The sequence below is a fragment of the Ischnura elegans genome, chromosome 12 (genome assembly GCF_921293095.1).
Source record: "Ischnura elegans chromosome 12, ioIscEleg1.1, whole genome shotgun sequence".
NCBI lineage: Eukaryota > Metazoa > Arthropoda > Insecta > Odonata > Coenagrionidae > Ischnura > Ischnura elegans.
The window spans coordinates 58,433,402-58,456,489 of record NC_060257.1 but is presented as its reverse complement, the minus strand read 5'-3'; the positions used below and the strand labels follow the sequence as shown (position 1 = coordinate 58,456,489).

Below are 23,088 nucleotides of genomic sequence, written 5' to 3'. Positions count from 1 at the left end.
ATATGATTATAATAATAGAAAAACATTGACCTTACCATGGTATATGCGCAGGAGCAATGGTCATCCTAAGGACGTCTAGCTATCCCGTTTCTGGAAAAGTCTTCCTTGAGGTTTTTTTTTCCTCTCAAAAAATTATTCCATGTCGTACATGATTTTTTCCACATTTCCAATCAGTCTGCAGGTTTCTTGGTTGAAAGTTTCAATTAATATGCATTTCATTTTATACGGTTGCTGAAATTCTTAAATTTAACCTGAGCACCAATGACAAATTCCTAACCCACATGCCAAAATTTCATGCATGTAAAGAGAATTTAATGAAAAATTTCCAAAAATAAAATATTTACACACACCACACGTATATGTACTTTCAAACAATAACTCAATAAAAGTCATGCATTTGGCTACAAAATTCAATTGTTAAGGGGCAAGAAATCAATTTTTATTCATTAGAGCATTATATTTTCCCAGATTATTATTCACATGAAATTCAGTGGCAAGAAATATTGAAAAATAAATCCTCTTCCACATAGTTCTTACTATAAGGTCTGTAATATTTATGGTTTACTTACGTTAAGGAACTTTAAGATATATTGGTTCATTATCATATGGAAGGAAAATTACAGCCAGTGATTAATCCAAAAAAAATAAAGCATGTATGATACAATAAAGAAATAAACTATAGAAAATGTGTATGTAACTACTCATAATGTTAATTTTATAAAGACAATACAAGAGAAATTCAAGCATAAAAAGATAAGCTAGGCAATGATCCATCGGTTTAGCTTTTTTTTTAACCCATTGATGCCCAGAGAATTTTTATTTTTATTTTCATCAAAATTTAGAATGTTTCTCACCATAGGTAAGTACTGTATTTCGGGACAAATAATTTTAAAAATGTTTTGCAAGTGGAACAACGTTTTTTTTTAGTAGCAACGCAGCACAGTTTAGAAATCACGAGTACAATATATGAACAGCAAAACTTTTTCACAGTGGCATTAAAAGCATAGGTATGTTACGTATGCGCATACCACAACAATATTCAGAAATATGCAATACATATCATGAGAGGCACGAGTGTACACTTCCATGTCAAGCTCAACAATGACCACTTGTGTACCCTTCACAAACTCTACCTCATAGATATGAATAATTAGGTTTAATGGCAGGGTAAAATGCCGACCTTGCTCAAGAAAGGAGAGAGTAGAGAGTACAGAAAGGAAAGAATTGGTAGTGTAAGATGCATATTGGGGGAGGAAGTAATTTTCAAAAATGAGCAAAAATTGTGGCATCTCAGGTTGCCAATGGGCATTACATAATTGGTTAATATCGAACACCTCTTAGTAAAATATTTAGGATTGAAATATATACGTGGTAAAAAAAATTCTAAATCAATACCATATGTCTGATCTTATGGTTAATTTAGCACACAAAAATGTGGTTATCACCTATGACAGCAAAAAATCTCACTGGAGAGCTCTTTAGAGTAAAAACTAGAAAAAAGTATTGCAAAAAATGTTGTGTCAATCAGTGGCATAACTAGGAATATGTCTTTGGGGAGGGATGGGATGGTGAACCCTCCCCCCAGGCAAAATCTGGTATAATTTTTGAAAAATCACATGCCTGGAAATACATTTTATATCATTTTGGCACAAAAGATTGTACTTTAAGCAGTTGCAGTTATTTTAAGTCAAAACTAGACAATAGTTTTAAACATTTTTTTAATTTATCTGAGGCTTTGGAGGAGGACCTATCCCCTCACCCATAGTTATGCCACTGGTGTCAATATTTGTGGCTTAAACTGAATAAGTAGAGAAAAGTAAATTCCACATTGTTATTTGGTCTTGTACAAAGGTTTTACTTCTCAAAGTGTAAACTACATGTCATTATTTCATTTAATTTAAATTAAGTGGTAACACCAGGGTAAAACTATTACATAAATGCAGTTGTGATAGTAGAATTATTAGTACATATTAGAGAGAGAATAAATTTCAAAATACTTCATCTACAAGGGATCTTTCAACATATGTACAAAAATATTTGTATCCTTGAATGAACTGAAGGTGTCATTGAGGAGTATATCTATTACAGTTGCTCACAATTAGTTATAATTAATACGTTGGTTTAACTGCTTTTGACGTGACTTTGCTAACCCTTCCATGACTCTGCTTAGAAAACTTACGCGAACGACTGTGTGGGCTATCTGAGGTACCCCATTTATAAATCATAAATTATACGTTGTAGTCTTTCCTGTAATTCAACACCATAGTTCTTTTTTAATGATATAATATCTTGTTTCGTATAATTTATAAATATATTGTAGGTATTTTTGTTTATAAATACATTGTAGGCAACTGTAGGTTACATTTAGGTTTTTACCATGATTTTGTGTAAAATGGCAGGAGTCTTTCCTATTATGCCAATGGAACTGTACATTGACTAACATGCTGTGAAAAAACTAGTACAAAAGGTGCCATCACGTAGAATACTGGCATTATTGAAATTAAAATATAATAAAATTTATTGCATTCAACTCTTATCCCTGCACTCATATAACAAACAAGTTTTCTTTCTTCCCGCCAACAGCTGTGCTGGGTAACTAAGTTACCCCACCAATAAAAATTGAAGCCTTCAAAAACAATTTGGTGGTAAAATAATCATTCGTCACCTAAATAACGACAAAGCTCAAATACAAAAAATATCAAAGGGACAAAAATTAAAAACATTATACAACATTAACATAATTTGGGATAACTGAGGTATCCCGCACGGTCACGGAAGGGTTAAGTCAGAATTGACTGATAAAAGAAGGGCTCATCACATTGGATTACTCTGTGATTATGTCACACACATCTAGGATTTAGGAAGAATTCCATTTCTCAGGGCTACAGTGAAGATGAGTGAGTTATTATAAATCAAAGGAGTGAAAAATTTGGAGGTTTCTACTGACCTTGTCTGGCTTCCTTGATCTCTTGCTTAGGGGGCTTATTGTTCAAGTCCACAGCCATCATTCCTTTGCTGGTAGTCAATGCCCTACCATTATTGGATTGACAACCTAAAAAGTGCAAAACTAAAGTTCATATAAATGAATTTAATGAAACAGCCACATTCATTAGGAGTACATACACGCTTGTTTAAAAAATACATAAAAAAGGTCCTGCTAGGACCAAAATAATCAAAACCACTGGAAAAAAATCAGGATTGCAATAGTCGTTTTAATTTTTTATGCTTTGAACCTTCAAAGCCATACAGGGGTGCAAAAAATATTGGGGGGGCCCAAACTGGGCATCTTGCCCCGGGAAATTTTAAAAGTAGCGAGTTATAAGTTTTTAAAAAAGTATTTTAGAAGAGTCATATGATCAAAATTAGAACCCTGATAACTAGAATGATAACTAGAACCGGCCAGTACTGGACCAGAACCGGCCAGTACTGGACCAGAAACGGCCAGTAATGGACCAGAACCGACCGGTACTGGGCCAGAAACGCCAGTACTGGGCCAGAACCGGCCGGTAATAAACCAGTAATGGACTAGAACCGGCCAGTACTGGCCCAGAACCGGCCAGTACCGGCCCAGAACCGGCCAGTACTGGCCCAGAACCGGCCAGTACTGGACCAGAAACGGCCAGTACTGGGCCAGAACCGACCGGTACTGGGCCAGAAACGCCAAAACTGAGCCAGAATCTCCAGTCCAGATTGGGAAATTAATGCATGTACAGAAATTAAACCTTCAATTTTTGCCATATAATTTTAAAAACATGCTTCAACGAAAAGTTATAAATACACATTTTTAATGTATTTATTGCGTTTTCTCAGAATAAAAATTATCAACAATTTTAACTAAGATCTTACAGTGAATAATACTATTTTACATATTTCTTTCATGGAAGTTTGGTCTAGTGAGGAAGTTAAAGGTTTATGAATAGTGTATTACGTCATCTGAATCATTCTTTCATTTCCATGCGCGTAGCGCATTGTCTTTTGTCATTGGGCTCAGCGCCATCTTGGATTCTCTGGACTTCGAAAAATTTCACTCCCGTACGCTCTCTAGAATAACCATAGAGCGTTCGGGAAAATCACTTTTTTTCAATTTTAGAGTAAATGCCCTATGGAAACGTCAGTTTCCGGTCCTTATCCCACTCCCACTTTCGAGCCAGCGTCGCTACTTCCGGTGTAGATAGATCGTTCAGTCTCGCTTGTGGTGTGCGTGTGTCAACATGGCTAGGTATCGTTCTCAAAGAAGAGAGGCTCCTCGGAGACCCGTGGAGAAAATCATCAAGGATTGCACTCCCGTAAATATACCAGTTTGCCTTGTGAACAAATTCTTCCAGCTGGAGCTGTAAATGTGTGGGTTGCTGACACCATTGGACCAAAGTTCCTTAGAAGTAAGTTCTTTAAAACAACTGTAATCCTATTAATAGCTGGGCCATATGCCATTACTGGTGCTTCGATGAATCACCTAAAAGGCCTTAGTCTAAAAAACTGCCTTTTATAAGGTCTTAAATAATTTTCTTGGGGCCGATTAAGCTTTGGACAGAGTATAATTACAGGTTAGGTTAGTTATTGTTTCGTTGGTTATTGCATACACAGTAATCTCAACACTAATGAAACAATGAAAGTCAAAACAATAGTGATAGTAAATTAATGGAGAGGATAAAGATATTTCAATGCTTTTATGCTTTCTCCATCCTTCATTTTCAGACTATGCAGAACACTACGCGAGAGCAGGAAATGTAAAGGTGGAAGATCACAGTTTGTCAAGAAGCAATTGTGCACGAGATTGTGCGAAATTCGAAAAGCGGCAAAGGCAAACTTAAATACGTCTATTTAATGAAATATTAATTCTTAATTACTATCTTTTTTGACCATATATCATTCTATGTAACCGAATTATATGACTTTAAATAAACCTTTAAAATGTTTTTTTTCAATTGCGATTATTTTATTCAAATTTGATTATAGCACTAGGCCGGAACCAGCCCAGTACCACTTGGAGCTGGCCCGGTACATGCCCAGTAATGGCCCAGAACCGGCCCAGTAATGGCCCAGAACCGGCCCAGTAATGGCCCAGAACCGGCCCGGAACCGGCCCAGTAACGGCCCAGTAACCGGCCCAGTACTGGGCCGGTACTGGCATTTTCTTGCCAATTTTGGAAGTATCCCAGTACTGGGCCAATACTGGCCCAGTACCGGGGTTTTTCCACATGGGTCGGGCCCCCTCAGGCCCCATGGAGACAGCGCCACTGAAGCCATACATACATGCATAAACGTCCACCATCACAACTGAATTAAATTTCAGCCTTTGAAGTCCTTGAATGACTTCAAAAGAAGCTAACGATTGCACATGATTTCTCTGCAATTTCTTTTTTTTCTACAAAAATAAAAGCGTTTCTCTGTTAAAGAGGAATTAAACAATAACCCCAGTTTACTGGACTTATCCTTTATCCGTTAACCTGAGTACAAAGACTTATTATTATTGTATGTTATTTGGAGATGATGTAAGAGTTCAAAGACTTATTATTATTATATGTTACTTGGAGATGATGTAAGACTTCTTACCCTTTGGAGTGGGAAGATAATCGTCAAAGGGCAAGTGGATAGGCTACATGGCTACGGGACACCCCAAATCTATATATATTTATATAAAAGAGGATGTCTGTTCGTATGTCCTCTAAGTGTTTCAATATGGCTGCAGAGATTGCAACCAAAGTTTGTACCAAGGTGCACATCATGCTCCCAAACTTCAAAGTGCTAATTTCGATTGCATCTGATGCGTCCTTTGCATCATTTTCTCATTAACATCTGTTATGCCACATCATACAACTTCTACGATTGTCCATCCTACCAGGTAAGCACACCTCTTAACATGCTCAAAGTGAAAACATTAAAATCCTATATGATCATGAAATCCAAGTTTCAAGTTTCTCACTCCTCTGGGCCCTGTCCATCCCAAGCAATCAATACTGGGTGGTCTGTTATTAAGTTATAAAGGAAAAGATACCATGGATTTAAAGTAAGAGTTACATAATACGAAAAGGCTAGCTGATAGGAGACTTCAGTGAAGAGTTCTACCACATCAATCATAAGTTTGATGACCAACAAGTACGATGTATTCCAATTGGACTCCATTTGAAAAAAATTTTTGGGCTACATCCCAGAAAATAGTTCACCACTATCAGTTTGAAGAATTAATACAAGTAATTTATTATATGATGGTAGAAATAGTGACTGGCTTTTGTAAATAAACTTCTTAAAAATTTCTTGTTATGACTTAGGTGCCAATGATATTTCACCATCAGACAAGACTACATAGCCACAGGAATAATACTTAACTAAAATGCTCAATGAAGGTGGGAAATGTAGCCTGATTCTATTAATAGTCATAGCAAAATGATTGTAATGGATGACTATTTTTACACTGGAGTATACTGTTTTAATAGGCTTGAAGTTCAATTTTATATTTTTGCAAACTTCTGTTATTGTAAAGATGCACTTTCTGAGCATTTTGCCTCATTTTTTTAATGAAAAAATGTAAATTTTCAATATTTTAAAAGTATATTCCCATGAAGCGCAACAATATTGCTGGAATTAAGAATACAGAACTACTCACATATGTAAGTCCAATATTCCAAGCTGAGTTTTGTGGTAAGAGTATTGAGCTTATGGCTGTGAGAAATTGTCAAAGCTGACACAATTTTGCTGTTTTTTAAGCAATTATTATCTTATATATATTTTATAAATTAATTTATATTTTGTTTCCCATAGAACTTAAAACTTACTTCATACAATTTTTCACAAATACCAATAAAATTCTTCAGAGCAAAAAAAATTCAAAGTTGCTGTCCAAGCATGAAATTGAAAAGTTAAAAATTTACTGTTTTCCCCATAATTGTTAGAAAAGCAATTTTTGTTATTCTTTCAAATGGCTGAGACAGTAAAATACTAAGTTAGTTGGTTAAAAGTACCTAATTTTTAAACGAGTTTTACAGATCTATTACAGATCTTGCAGGTGAAAAGTGCCCCCAGATATTTTGAAAAATGATAAATATACACTTACAATGCATCCAAAATTATGTGTTTCCCCTAAGTTTCAGGCCTTAACAATGGATAAAAACTCCAAAAAAATTGAAACACGATTTTTAGTTTTTCAACCATATCTCCAGTGTTTATTTTTGTAAAATCGTTTTCTTGATTTTAAAATGTAAATACAATTACGTTCCACCATCCCGATTTTTTTCAAAATTTGTTGACTGAAAACTAAACTTTTACACAAGTTTGAAATTTTCAAAATTAAATTTAAAAATTTAGGAAACAATAAACAAGCCGAAAAAAATATGTTGTTACTCTCCAACATATTCCTAACTTTTATCAGATTTTTAAAATTGGTGGAACACGGTCAAAAACACGAATAACTACTTTGCGCCATTGGCATCTACATATTCCAGAGGATATTTTATTTGATTGTTGAGAGCAACGATTGTTATTGCCAATAAATATTCTAAGTCAGGCTCACCATTTTGGTTTGTATCCACAACAAGTAGTTCAACATCTACTGGTCTGGAACCATCACTTCCCATTTTTCGGCTCAAATCACTGCTTTCTCCCTTGGACGAAGTAGCTTTCTTGAGAGCAGGGCGCCATATTGCCACATCATAATATGTTCCCGCCACCAGCAGGAAGACTATCAAGAATATCAGAAACCTGAAATGTCAAAATTAGATCCAAGATTTTTAAAATAGCACCATTAATCAATCAAACCACAATTCACTGTTAGAAAAGAATCAAAAAATGACTGTTTAGGTGCAGAAACATGAAATATAAGAAATAAACTAGGAAGATGGTATAAATAATGGTATAAAACCAGGAATGTCTAAAGAAAGTATATGCAAGGGTAGCTAATCTCTATAACAACGTCAGGCTCCACTTCGGAAGTAATTTATTTTCTTAGCTATATATTCATACTTTTCCATTAAAGTTTAATATTTGTAATGTTTGATCACTAAGAGGCATCAACAGGTAAATTTGCTGACAGAATTCTTTTTACTTTTATTTACCAATTTTTTTATATTTTTTGTGTCGACACTAGGATAAATAATTGAATTTTTTAAGCTATAAGGAAAAAATATAATTTTCATAATTGTTTAAAAACTACAAAACTATACCAACTTTGACAATTTTTCACAAAAACAAAAAGAAGTTGGTAATTTAAATGTACTTTATGAAGCCATTTAGTGGTGAATCATGTTGTGGAAATATTAATGCATATCGGAAAAGTACAAATAAATAATTATGAATAGGTAGATTATCTATACAGTATCTGTAATTAAGTCATTAGGTTTTCATATTTTACAGTACATTTGTCATAATAATCAATATTTCGAATCCATTATTACAAAAAAAAGCTAAATGGCATAAGTTGATAAGGAGCATAGCGATAGATAAGCATTGGAGCGATGAAACTTTGTGATTTGGTACATGTTTGTATTCCTCATACTGCCAAATGTATATATTATTTGTATGTTGTCTCACATTTGATATATATCGAAACTGCGTTTTCTTAAAATGTAAGGAACTACTATAACTTATGAAGTGTCGAATCTACGGGGAGAGTGGGTAAGGTATTACAAAGGGAATGGCCATTGGATGGAAGTTATATTAATGGCATAGTGAACCTTTCAATACACATGTCAGGATAGTCGAAACTTCTATTGGAATATGGTAGCAAATATGCAAATTTACATATCTTGATTACTATTGACGTTAGAGTGATGAAATTTAATAGTTTCATCTAAGCATTGTCTCAATTGTCAAGTTAACACTTTTCAACAATGAATAATGCATTAAATGTAATTTATTGAATATTTTAAGTGTTTATGATGGCGAACATTTACGTTTCATACCCTATTAAAGAAAAGATGGTGGAATTTTCGAAATTTTAAACAACTTATGGACCTAAGACTAGGCTCCAAGGACACAATTATACCCTTTACACACCCGCTTGAAGAATTCAAGCGCCAATATACTCTATACAGTATCTGTATGCTTATTTACTAGCCTAAGGGCTATGCCATAAATAATAAATTGATGTATAAATTTTAAAACTGTTTGCTTTAGATGTCAAAAAATAATAGCCAGAAATATAATTAGAAAAGTAAAGCCCCTAAGCTCTTAGCCTGCTAATTATTATTATTATTAATAATCTACCTCTCTTGCTTTTATGTGTCGACTCATGCAACTCCGTAGTCATGAAAATTTAAGCCTTTTTACATGGGAAATGTAATTTAGCAGTTTAGGAACTGCATTGATTTTTCATTATAGCGTGCAAGTGCGCGACTGCATGAAAGAAATCAGAATGGGCTATTTTCACGTACATGTCACGTCCATGCATTCTTGCATGCGTTCTAGCAATTCACCGCTTTACACGACGCTATTTTGACTGCGCTTTAGTACACACGTCAGATTCAGCAATTATTTCTCCTGTGTAAAACTGCATTGTAACTCAGTAACAAATTTTGCCACATTCGCATGCAGTGATGTTTGCCTTTCTTTCGCGGTATCCTTGAGATCATGCTTCCCGCACATCATATAGGTAACTCACTTTTCGCCTTGCGGGATGCATAAATTCCATGAGATGCTGGTTCCATACATTCTAAAATCTCCCCGCGAAGGGACCCGTAGCGTAGGGAATTTGTACTTGTAATAGATAAATATAAAATTAAGAAAAAAACTTTTTCCCAAAAAAGTATAAAATGAACTATAAAGTAAACTGATTAGGCTGTTTAGGTTTATTAGAAATGAATGTCTGTTAGGTATGGATCGAAACGCAATAACAATATCTAGACCTAATTGGCATCCACACTTCACCCTTCGAGTGATGAAAAGCTTATATTTTACTTTTTATCGGACTTTATACTGATTTTGAAAAAAAGGAAGTTTTTTCAAACCTCATTTTATTTTATTTTCTACGATTTAGTTAAATCACGTAGTCGATCAAACCAGAGCTAAAGAAATGTATGCGGAAGTAATTCTAAAGTTTTTCGTCTTCATCTGGCTACCATCTGCGCGAGTTTGAAAAATACCGCAGATGAATTTTTCAAACCTGAAGAAATTTAATTTCTGCCGCAGTTAAGAAAAATTCCATTCGCCAAAATTTCTTTTAGTTCGGCAATTTCTTTGGTGACTTAAAATAAAAAAAACTGGCTTAAAAGTGCACCAAAAAGTGGTTCACCAAAAGACACGTAATTTCCGTTTCTTTATCCATCACCTACTTGTCGAGCTACTTGCGGCGAAGCATCGACGGTTTGAACCCTTCCGCAGAAAAGTTGAGGACGTCACGAACTTCCTCCGAAGGGATCATCGCTTTTCAGCTTGTATGTATGCAGAATGATTCATGCATAATGTCTGGCACTAAAAATTAACGCATAATTTCCAATTTTCCCAGTCACCGACAGTGGCGGATACAGATGGGGGCGCAGCGGGCCTTGTGGGGCCGTCCGTATTGTCAAACATTACAGAACCACAATTGCAACTTTTTTATATCATAAGATGGCATTGTCTTGTATTTTTATGTAATCACTTTAATTAAAAACTTCTTCAACTTTACATTTGACTTGATTATATTTTATTACGATAAAATTAAAGGTAATTCAAGGTGTATTGCGCCCCCTTGAGTTTTTTCTGTATCCGCTACTTGTCACCGGACACCCCTTTGTCGCGTTTCAGGGAGGGTCTCTGCAAATAGCGGCAGAGATTAAATAGGTCGACGGAAGGTTGAAACAAGAATGTTTTTGGGAGCAGCCAGAAACTTACGCCATGATGCCGAACTTGGGCTTCGAGATGAGCGTTTCGGGGTGCCACCTCAGACTTCGGACACCTTCCAGCTGGAGCCTCAGTCCCAGGAGCCTCTGGAGGGGCAGGGCCCTCTGGGAAAGCGATTCCTCCAGTAGGTCCCCTAGGGTCTCCTCTGGGCAGACGTTTGGAGCACACAGAGCGACAGAAAGCAAGTCCTGAAAATCGTTATAAATACATTGTTAACCCTATGCGAATCGTGTCACATTCGTAACGCAATTTGTCACACGGCGTCTCATAGAAGCCATTTAGTAATGGTTAAATTTTCTTTTTTCTCTTGCCTTGACCTCTTTTAATTAATGATCAAAAATTCCTGGAGTATAGGTCATATAATTCAAAAAGATTTTTGCATTCTATGACCTATACTCCAGAAAAAAGGAGAGTTTTTTAGCTGGCAAAAAACTTTTTGCATTATATGACCGAAATTCCACGAATTTTTTATTAGTAATGGTTAAAGAAAATATATGCCAATAGAAATAACTATTTTAACAACAAAAAATCATTCATATAATATTTAATTTCATGTATGGGCATCAAATATATGCATAATAATGATGGAGATATTAATTTAATAAAACACTTAATACACGTTTTTTACAGTTTTATTACATCTAAATAATGTTAACATGTTAACAATCATAAATGTGTAGCAAAAAGTCGCTTTCCCCAAATTTAATGGTTTCAATAGTTGTTAATAACGTTTGTTTAAATTATCAATACAGACGCCATTTAGTAATGGTTAAAGAAAATACATGCCAGTAGAAATAACTGTTTTAACTACAAAAAATCATTCATATAATACTTAATTTCATGCATGGGCATCAAATATAATAATAAAATACTTAATACACGTATTTTTTACAGTTTTATTACATCTAAATAACGTTAACATGTTAACAATCATAAATGTGCAGCAAAAATGTCGCGTGCCCCAAATTTAATGCTTTCAATAGTTGTTAATAATGTTTGTTTAAATTATTAAACGCATTAAAAAACTTTGCAATTAATATCGCGAAGGAATTAGCATATAACGTATTGCACCTCAAGTCGTCAACGCAGCGTTGCAGCGGAGGGTTAAGAAGAAGAACAAGAAAATGTACCAGGTGTGTTCATGAAAAAATGGGAATGTTTAAAATTCGCGACACGAACGTTGTTTTTTTATTAAAATTTATTTTTATATTGTAATATTATTTTCTCTTCCAATTTCACTTCGTTGATAAACGAACCAATTTAAATTCTTCCTCCTGCATTTTGCCACCGTAGTTTTTATATTTATTCAACGCATTCCCTTCTTCTGTTCACACAATTTTGAGCTTTTTATTGCACTCTAACGTACTGAAATCCTCGAACTATCTTATCTCTATTGTTAAACATCTTTCTTTAAGTGGTCCCTCCTTCTTAAACATTACTTTTTTCTAGGCACTCGGGTTTCCCCATAAAAGTAGTGACTTTTCGTTTACACAAGCCGCCATTACCGCTTTATAGTTCGAGTTCGATAGCCGATGACGAATTACAATCTAATTCGTGGTACAGTATGGGTCTTGAGAGATTTTGCAAAAAACCTATGAATTTTTTGCACAATTTGTGCATTTCAGGTGACTCCCGTAGAAGTTATTACCGTGGGTAGTCCCGGTATACTTAAAAAAAATCAGTCTTGAGAGATTTCAACCATTTCGAAGTCAACCATGATATTCACACACTACTTAGATGCCCATTTATTATTTTTTTCTCTGTAATGTTGTCCTCGATTACATCAGCAATTCTATCCATCCAAACAAGATGGCTATGGTCGGAGAACGGAGGGAAATCCAATTTCGTTGACATCCATATACTCTCGGTTAGTGAAATTGTCCTATTTTAGGGAAATATCATGACGTCTTCAACGTGTCCCAACTACGTGAAACTTGAAGAATTTTTGTACATTCCTCGGCGCCAACATAATACGGATAAAGAGTAAACCGCTACCTGCAAAAACGATGTTTTTTTTTACATTTGAGCCAAATATAAAAACTTTTTCGATGAAATGCGTAATAATAATTGTCTGAAACAATCTGAAAATGGGCGAGGTTTCGCAATCGTATTCCTGATGCTCGCTCAAAGATCGCGTTTAATAATACTCAAAGATTAATTGTTTCACACAATTATCATCCCACATTTTCGTCCAACCGTAATTATTTCACGTACTTAAAAATTCACAGCATTGAATAAAATGCCGAAAATTGCTGGACTCCCAAGAAAAACAGTTTCAAATATTACATCCTGCAAATATTTGTCTTCCCACCTATAGGTACCTACGTATAAAGTCTTCAATATCCAGAAATCTTAAACATGCGAAGAAAGTAGGTCCTGGATTAGTCTCTATTCTCATTGCGACATTCATGCGTCACAAATATTGAATTATCAGTAGCCTCATTTTGAATTTTGATATGAACTGATGTTGTCTCTATGGGGAATTTAAAATGTACAACAAATAAGAAAATTATTTGTTTTGAATCGCGCTATCGCGAAAGTACCACCTTAAGAACGAAAGAATAACAAATTGCTTCGGAGAAATAACGGTATTTAATTCCGTTTCTGCGGAAACGCTGACGAGGCATTACTCCTTTCCCGCATCAAAAATAGGTACTGATTAGCGCCCTCAACTTCGAATCTTTCTCAGATAAGTTGATGACGTCACGTGATCCAGTCGAGCGGGTCACCGCTGCTCAATTGCCTCTCATGGCTTGTAGTTGTTTACACTATTGTTAGCGATTCCTTCCCTCAATGAACGGTTCCCTCTGAACTAGTAAGTGAACCGAAACAGTGATGATGTCATCTAATCATGAATAAAGGGCAGCAACTTTCGCGTTTCTTATTTTAAACTTAAGGCAAAAATTTACGTCGGTTAATGCTGACGATATAAATTATTGGCCTAAATAAATGGTTGTCCTTTTGCATGCTGCATGTTGGTGATTAATAACCCCCTGCCAAACACCCAGAGGACCCAGAGGTGGCTCACAAGGTTTTATGTACATGTATGAATTCGCATTTTCAAATGCGATTCCAGAAAATATAACACGTAAAACCCATATTTCGTAGCCTTCAGTGGACGGGGTTAAGACAAAAGAGCATATATTGAAATTTTCATAAAAATTCAAACATTACGTCTCTCGAATCAACCTCCTTAAGGATGGTACTTAAAAGGAAAACGAAAGGTATCACATTCATATTCATAACAGCTCCACCTTGTCAACGACAGCCTTGGTGCATACCAAAAAGGAAAATTCCCGGAAATAGAGGGGCAAGACGCAATATTCATCCCTCGATTCGCCTACCACTTATATGTGGGTCACTGCACAGCGGATAGTCGAGTCGTACTCCCGGGACATATGTGGGAATCGCAAATTACATCGTCGGAGCCGGAGAATTTCTCTCGGGAGTACAACGTGTTACAAAGCGAAGGAAAGCTTAAGATTAAATCCGTTATGAGACTGGCAAGTTTATCGCCTCGACTCCTTTCACCAGCAAAGGAATCGTAACGAAAGGGAAAACAAGACTCATTCAAAGTCTTGGCTCATTGACACAATGGGAAAAATTGTATTAACTCATTTCTTCGCTTCATTTATAAATTGAATTAAATTATTGCACAGTTTCTTTTTTAAAAAGCTCGCTGCACAATGAGAAATGAGTTATTTATAACATGAATAATTCAGTATAAGATAATAATGAGAATTATTAGTTCCTGATTTAAAAATACACGTACCTTTTCAGCAACGAATAAAAAAATATGTATTGTCGAGGGAACGAAGCGGAATTAATTAGCAAGAAGAACTAAACCCTATCCCAGACATATTTATGAAATCAGCTATCGTAGGACGAATCATTTATTATTTTCTCTGAGAAAATTTACAAAGTTTGAAATACTATTATCGAATGATCATACCACCTAAAAATACTTAATGAAATGCAGCACCCTACGATATATTACCCATGCTATTCAATTGCAGTGATTGAAATATGCATAATTTAATTTAGCACAGCAGCAAAGTTAACTATATGCCCATTAGACGGATAGAAATATGACAAAAAATTATATTGCAGGATAAAAGATAACATTTTTTTATAAAATAAGTTTAATTATAAAGGACAGAATAACGGTCACTTTAATTATTGAAAATTTCAAATACGTTTTACGAGAGAGTTAAATATTTTTTCCGATAGAGCTACATTTCATAATGTCTGCCAGGATCGAAGGATGAATTTAACTTCTAGCATTACAAAAAAACTGCAAACTATCCTGCAAGCCACTCCAACGGTGTGTGGCAAGGGGTGTTAGGACACCAGCGGTTTAAGATATAAATAGTAAATATTATTTTTTTATTGCCTAAATCGAAAGATTATTACTCCTGGAGTACGTATTTCACGCTTTTAGATTTTTTAATGACGATATCTATTTTTCGCGATTAAATGAAAAGTGAAAAATTTCAAGCGCGCGAAAACGCGACGCGTAAGTAGGAATGATGGGAAAAAGTCCGTGCGACGCATTTCTGGTCCCCCCTCCCGCCTTGTGAGGTGACCTTGATCGAGGCTCTGAGCGCTGATAGGACGCAGGATGCTAGCGGGTAGCTGAGTACCTTGCTGGCTGGTAGCGCTTGGCTTAAAAAAGGTTTATTAATACCTTATCAAACGAAGAAAACTTTCCGACCTTGGCCAGTTTTAATAGGTGATTATTAAGACATGTTTCCCTGAGCTCTGTGCCTTATGCATGCATTGGTAACCTCAGACGATGTATAACTCCTATCCTCTCGTGTAGAAACTAGGTCCCTGTGACGTCACGTGGAGTGGAATCGCATGGGCGCCAATCTGGCCTTTTTCAAATGAGGATAAAATTTGACCCTTGCCATTCGTCTAAACTGGTATTTCAAAAACAAAATAATTTGTGTATTATGAATACACTAATGGTGGGTAACGAATCGCAATCAATGCCTTTCGTTTTCTTTGATGAAGGAAACTACCCTATTCTCAAACGAAGTTTCTCTTAGCATTAATTTATGTCCTTTATTGTTCTGAGGAAAAGTAATCTTATACCTATCTGTTCAGAAAAATATTTCCCTTATTATATCGTTTCAGTCGGACCTGGAAATATAGTAGGGTTCTAAAATGATGTTCTCCGTTTTAATCTGCAAGATTATTATCTATTCTCAATTGTTCACACAATCTAAGCCTAGCGCGCCGCTTTCGAGTCTCTGGCGGCTCCCAATTCGTTTAACATCTGTGAAACGCTTTTCGTTTTTTTTTCTCTGCAAAACGAAATATATCGCCGGCTTAATGAAATGAATGGTTTTCCGATGCATGCGAATTCAGAAAAAAACATCTACAGTGGAACTTGGTTGTAACGTCATCAAAGGGACCAGAAGATTTTTAACGTTACATCCGAGTGACGTTGTAAAAAAAGCAGCCTTAAATCTGAGTGCAAGGACAAAGTAAAAACGCAAATGTTCTGCTATACACAACACTGTTTACTGTGATGTGACTGATGATCTGCCGTAACTAACGAAACAAACAATACAATACAGTTTCCATTCTATTCGGGTTTCTTCACCGCGTTTGTTGTATTTTAAAGACAACAGTTTCGCCGGCGTTACAGTCGGCGTCTTCAGGTCACCTTTGACCTGAAGACGCCGACTGTAACGCCGGCGAAACTGCTGTCTTTAAAATACAACAAACGCGGTGAAGAAACCCGAATACAATGGAAACATCATCTAACCAACGCCGCGAAAATCTTCGAACCTACAATACAATACAGTGTTCATATTGTTCATAGACTGTAGACTGTATAGGTTTCTATGAACTTTGGGACATAATACAACCACACTACCACTTTTGCATCCTAAGAATCGCAAAATTTTTGACGCTGTACCCGAGCGTCGCAATATTTGTTGACGATATAAACGGGTTTTCGTACAACATAAAATGTTCAATTTTGGCTGGTCTGTATAAAATGTGACGTTAAACCAGAGTTGACGTTACAGCCGATGCCGTTATAACCAAGTTCCTCTGTATATAGGTAAAATTTCGGGGTAGAAAGAGACTTTTTTTTTATTGCGTACTGCAATGTAGAAGGCCGTCAGTCCGAGTGATATTCTAGTTCAGATGATGCATGCCGCGAGCCTTATCGAGAGAGAGAAATGCTCCGTTCAAATTACTTAACTTGGCGAAACTTGACCTAATATTCTCCAGACCTATGAATGAAATGTAATCCCAATCAAAGCTCAGACCAGGTATCACACGTAGAAATCAGAAAATAAAAATAAATAAAAGAGATAGGATTTAAAAAATACTTAAAAAAAAAGACTTTACAATACATTTAAAAAGTAAAAAATAATCTTTCCATCCCTACGAGAATAAAGCGTGGGTTTAGATATTAATATCAATATTGATATCATAATAGGCTTCGATAATTCTAAATCCTCACTCTCCCATCAGGCTCTTCTACATTCATTTCTAATACACCTAATCAGCACCCACAGTTTATTCTCCGAGGGATGAAAAGGTTTTTTCCATACTTTATAGGGCATTTTATACCGTCTTTTGTAAAAAAAGGATGTTTTTAAAATGTATAATATTAGTTATGCTTTGTTTACGGTCGGTGTCCAAACCCACCTATTTAGGCAGCTGGCGGTGTAATTTGTAGATGTAGATTACTCGGTCGAAAACCCGTGAAACCTTCGCTATCATGACACTCCTGGAAAGCTCTATACGATTTTTAAATTTTTTTAAATTCTATTTTAATATCAACGAATGAACATTCCATGTCAAGGTATGCCACTTTAAGTTGTTGTGAGCCGCTCTCGACTTGTTACTTGAACTCCATAGTTACACTAAGTTAAATTGTTGCGAACGGCACATTATTATTCATCTTTAGGGCTTATTCTGAGGCCTCTTTGAGAGTCCGTCCTTGTATAATTCTGCCTCGGGATCAGACTGTAACTGAGCGATGATTGGCTGATGAAGATTTGAGATTCGCTACCACGCTCCGTTTACGTCGAACTCTGCGTGTCGGTTGAGATTTCGCTCTGTCAACTTGATTTAAATTGATTCTTTTACCACCCTGTCCTAGAACCCGTTGCTGTGGCAGAGAGCAATTTAACCTAATAATAAAACGTTTCGCTGTCTCAATAACCATGAAACAATTGGCTACCACGCTGCGCTTAGGTTGAACTCGGCACCTAGATTGAGATTTCGCTCAGCCAACTCGGTAAATATGTATTCTTTTACCATTCTACCCTAGAACCCGTTGCTTTGGCAGAACATTTAAACCGTAAAGTATAAAGTTTTACTGTCCCAATAAACATGAAACATTCAAATTTCCATCAATAAAAATCGGTACTAACCAGTTAACGAATCAAAGGTAAACAATATGGAGAAATTTTCGTCCATCATGCGCCCAGGATATCGACCGAGAGTCGATTCCAGCGTCTCAAGCACCGCAACACTTTCACTTGCACCTTTCTATTTGAGAAAGTAAATGTTGCGAACACTTCCGACCTGGGTGGACTTTAGCGCAAACGACGGTATCACGTTGCGATTCCCCTACGCATTCGTGCGGGAAGTACTGGTAGCGGTTGGAAGCATGATGGCGCGAATCGTATACAATGGAATTGAACCGAATTAATCTCGATAAAATACAATTGACAGCTCAATTACATCAACATACTATCCCGCAAGCCGCCTCAACAGGCGTGTGGAGGGGGGTGTCGGGACACCAGACGTTTACAAATGCTCAAACGAAATTACGCTAGGCTATTTACAAGTTAACTCAACTAGGCCAACATTCAAACCATGTGAAAATTGAAAAAGAAGAAACATTGAGCTTTCACATGAAATATTTATTCACACATTTACACGACCATGGTTTCAACGTAAGACGTCATCATTAGGTCCTGATGATAACGCAAGACGTCATCATTAGGTCCTGATGATGACGTCTTACGTTGAAAACATGGTCGTGTAAATATGTGAACAAATATTTCATGTGTAAGCACAAAGTTTCTTCTTTTTAAGTTTTCATAATGAATCACTTTCACAAAGTTACGCCTCAAACCGTCAATTTTATTCAAACCATGATTATAAAAGGTATTCCGTTACTTTCTAAGCCCACTTCTTACTAATTCTTACTTCTAATTCTTTGGTAGTGCATTTTCCAGCCCATATTTATATCAATAAAGAGGGACATTTCGCAGTACTTTGTTTCATGGTGGAACTACCAAACGCTGAAAAGTTCTGTGGTAATCTAGCTCACTGCAGGCACACATTATCTACGAAATTTGATGAGTGTGACCAAGGCCGTAGCCAGAAAATATTTTCGGGGGGGGGGGGGTTATGGAATAGTAGACAAACATAAAATTATTTTTATAAGATAAATAAAATAGCGTAAATGATTAAATATACATATTTATTATAAACCCTTAAAGGAAAATATAAAAATATTATTATAAAATTGAATTTTGCCTTCTAGCTCCTTTTGCAGCGACCTAATGAATTACCTCCTCGGTGTCGCTGTCAATTCTGCGGTCCCTCAAGAGGCTTATAAGTCACTCACCTCTCTACTAATTCACAGCACTATAATTTCACACACTGCACCTACAAATTCGCTTAGATAATTATTGACTTAAGTCGTATTGGACTACTAGATGTCCCTGCGCCGCTATATAATATCGTCGTGTGAGCACCAAGCGAGCATAAAGTATCTATTTAATTTTTTTCATTTCGGGGGGGATCAATCCCCCTTGACCCCCCCCCCTGGCTACGGCCTTGAGTGTGACCATAAAGACCATGTGCATGATTCTCCACTCCCGCAACTCCATCGCTTCCCGCCGGTCGCCGTAAATAGTGGCGCTCAAGTCGCTAGGATACTTGTCATTATAAATAGCCCCCAAGGGATATGCTACGTGACGAATTTAATCCTTTATCGCAAAAACTTAAGCTCCTATCAACTATCTACGATAATTTTACCATAATCGTGAGTTTATGTATAGTTTACGGGTTATGAATATGATGAACAACGACAAAATCGCAACGAAAATTCAGAACCAGATTAATTAGTTTGTACAAATAATATCTCTGGCTCACATTATGCCACAAAAACGTAACGAAGAAAATTTTATTGAATTATTACCAAAATGACGCAGCCAAACAAAATGCATCACCATGTAATTCACTGTTATTTCACATATTAACAAGTATCATAACGACTGGAGCGCCACTATTTACGGCGACTGGCGGGAATCAAAACAGTCGCGAAAGTAGAGAATACTGGGGCCTCGTGTATTGGTATAAACTTGATGAGAGTGCTTTTTGAGAGGATTTACGCGAATCATTGCCAAGGGAAAATATTTTGCCTTCCCTGCGGCAACACAAAACATTCGCTTGTGGTCACTCGAGATTTTTTATAATCACACGTCATCTTTCATCGCTTCCTGCTCTTCATCTTCACAGCTTCGCGACTTTATAACGTGGGTGCGTTACGAAATGGTTGCCCAAAAATGAAGGAAATGGGGACAATGATAAAAACATTTCCGCGTTTAGAATCGTAAAAAAAACAAGCGAGATATGGCACCCGAAACCTACCCCAAATAACGGTAAATAAACACGCAATGACGAAGCTAGAAGACATTTCAGGCCCTACAGATGTACGCAAGAAAAATCAGTCTCCCAAAACCTGAGCAAACTTTCTTCTTCTGCTATAAGGCAGCACTTTATGACTTTTAGAATGAATAAATAGAAAAGGACTCGACCTTTGTGGAAAGCTTCGCTTAAACCCATCACAATTTCTCTTTTCCTGTATTTCCGTTGGAGCTCGCGTTGGTTCGATTAAATGTTAAGCATATTCTCCGCTACAAGCGGAATAGTGATGGAAAAATCGATTTCGATTAAAATCGACAATCAAAAATAGTATTATTACAGAAAGGCCTTTTTTGTCATTTCGTATATGCTCCGTTAAAACTGTACCTACAGAGATAAATGAGGTCTCATTTTAAGCGTTGAATCACCGGCTTCTGACGAAAAATACAATCTTAGTCTCAAATTTTACTATTTACCCATTAATTTGACTAGAAAGTTTCGATTTTTCCATGTCGATTACTTACTCAAGCTATATCGACTCCACGCATTTTTTTTATTCGACAACATTGCTACATCTAATATTGTCTTTTAAGAAGTTTTGTAAATTGTGTTCCATTCATTGATGTAACTGCCATTCTTGTACGCAGTTACGTACTAACATTGCGTGCCATTCAGTAACAGACGTCACTATTGTTCCGACAGGAACCTATTTCTGTCGCAAGCATTGTATTCATATGTTTTGTTTACGTTTGCAAGAAAACAAGTGTACAGAAAGAACTTTATGACACCTTCTTTTCTATTTTAAACCCAATTAAGCCCTTTCTTATTCCCTGAGAGCGTGAAAGTACGAAATTTTCGCACGGGTTACCCTGCGGAGTCTTATAGTCAAAGGTCGAGGAAATCGAGATCGATCTCCGTGCTTCGATCCAAACTCCATTTTTCAATTTCGATCTTGACCAATTCGTTTGATCTCAGCAGCGTCACAATCAGCCTTTGATAACGTCATCCGTCCCGAGAGAGAGACTTTTAAGGACATTTATCATTTATGGTATCCATGGACCGTAAAATAAATAGCTAACAAAGGACTGCGGACTTTAAAACGTCGATGCAGCAATAAACAATGAATTCCAGAAAAATTTATATAAATTTACGACAGTAAATGAGCCAGCAACCTAGAACATTTCTTTCTAACAACAATCCAGAATCCCACAAAACTTTCTTCTCTGCCGTTGATAACGAACCGTTTCGCGCCGCCATCTCAAGTTATTAGCATACAAACAAGTGACTAAAGACAAACAAATCATATGCTGTTACGTCTCATAGTTGCCACGTCTACCGGCTGGGGTTCCTCTAACCAGGATACTCCTAGAGGACGTTTATTAATACCGATGTTGAAGATTCCCATAGGAGTCCCTTGGGAAGGGATCCTCTCGGGGACTGTCAGGGAAATGACTATTGACGCGGCCCTTAGACTACATTTCAAGTAGCCTTTAACTGCACCAATTTAGCGTATATACATAAACACATGTCTCACCTCATTGGGTACCCTGATGTGTTCCTGGGGACTTCCCCGATGTCGGAATGTTGCAACGAAGATCTCAACCTCTCCAGGGGGTCCCTGGGGAGACAGGGCCGAACCGTTTCCATTGAGGACAGCTCCCTTGGCACGCGGCTCCAGGGATCGACACATGGAGAAAGAGCCAAGCCAGTAGTTGTTGCCCCACAAGAAGCCTGAGCCAGGGGTGCCGCTCGCGTCCAACACTGGAATGAGAAAACCACAATGTCAAGATCAAGGGCAGGTACGTAGTCAGAGGAAAGGGGGACTATGGTGGCCTTAGGCCGTTTTTCAATTCGCAATTATTCACCCTTACAGCACTTTTCATTCGTCAACTTACGGATGTGACGACAGCAAGGGTGGATCCAATCGGCGAGGGCGCAAGGGAACGCGGATACTCCCTCGTTTACATGCCCTCGTGGGAAGTGGACGTGAAAATGGCGGCAATGGAAAACTTAGAAATCTTGAACTGGAGTTGTAAGTAATTTTGTGTTTATTATGTGCAAAGGGAGCGTCCAATCGGTGCCAGAAAAGGTAAAATACTAAGCAGTCTAAATTGCAAACGTAAACAAACCGAGAAGCAGGGTGAAATTGATTCTTAAATCAACTACCAGATGTCCTAACACTACCCTGTGCTTCACATTTCGTTAATGTCAATAGTTTGCATTATTTCCGTTCACACTTTATGGCGCCAGTAGAGCATTAGTAAGGGAGCAGGGTGCAAGGGAGAAAGGGAACGAGGGAATGAATGCATACTACGTGGATTGGAAAACGGCCTTAGGCTTCCCTCTCGATTCTTTTCCCTTGCGGCGACTACCCGAGATACATCTACTAAGAAGATCACTAGCCTCCAATACTAGGAGCTCTTCCTCCGCTATCAAGACCCTCGAAAAAGTGTTGAGTTCCTTTCGGGAAATGCTGCAATGGTCAACATCACATCACCATCCATAACAGAAGGCCTGCATCATATAAACGATAACCCACCGCGCCAAAAACCTGTGTGATGCAGAACTTACTCAAAGTGAAATGCGACACCTTAAGTGGGCTCTGAAAGATGATGGCTAGTGTCTCTTTCATAAAAGGGACGGT

General features: G+C 36.9%; 1 protein-coding gene across 2 annotated transcripts in view; it reads right to left on the bottom strand.

Annotated features, from left to right (window-relative positions):
• The window catches only part of LOC124169007 (nose resistant to fluoxetine protein 6-like), a 159,805-nt gene that overhangs the window by 23,073 nt on the left and 113,644 nt on the right, over nt 1-23,088 (bottom strand). For both annotated transcript variants that reach the window (XM_046547468.1, XM_046547467.1), the window contains 4 exons: nt 21,979-22,205; nt 10,803-10,999; nt 7,507-7,694; nt 2,948-3,052 (listed from right to left, as the gene is read on the bottom strand). In XM_046547468.1, the coding sequence (XP_046403424.1) occupies nt 2,948-3,052; nt 7,507-7,694; nt 10,803-10,999; nt 21,979-22,205 (717 nt within the window). The remainder of the gene's footprint in view (nt 1-2,947; nt 3,053-7,506; nt 7,695-10,802; nt 11,000-21,978; nt 22,206-23,088) is intronic.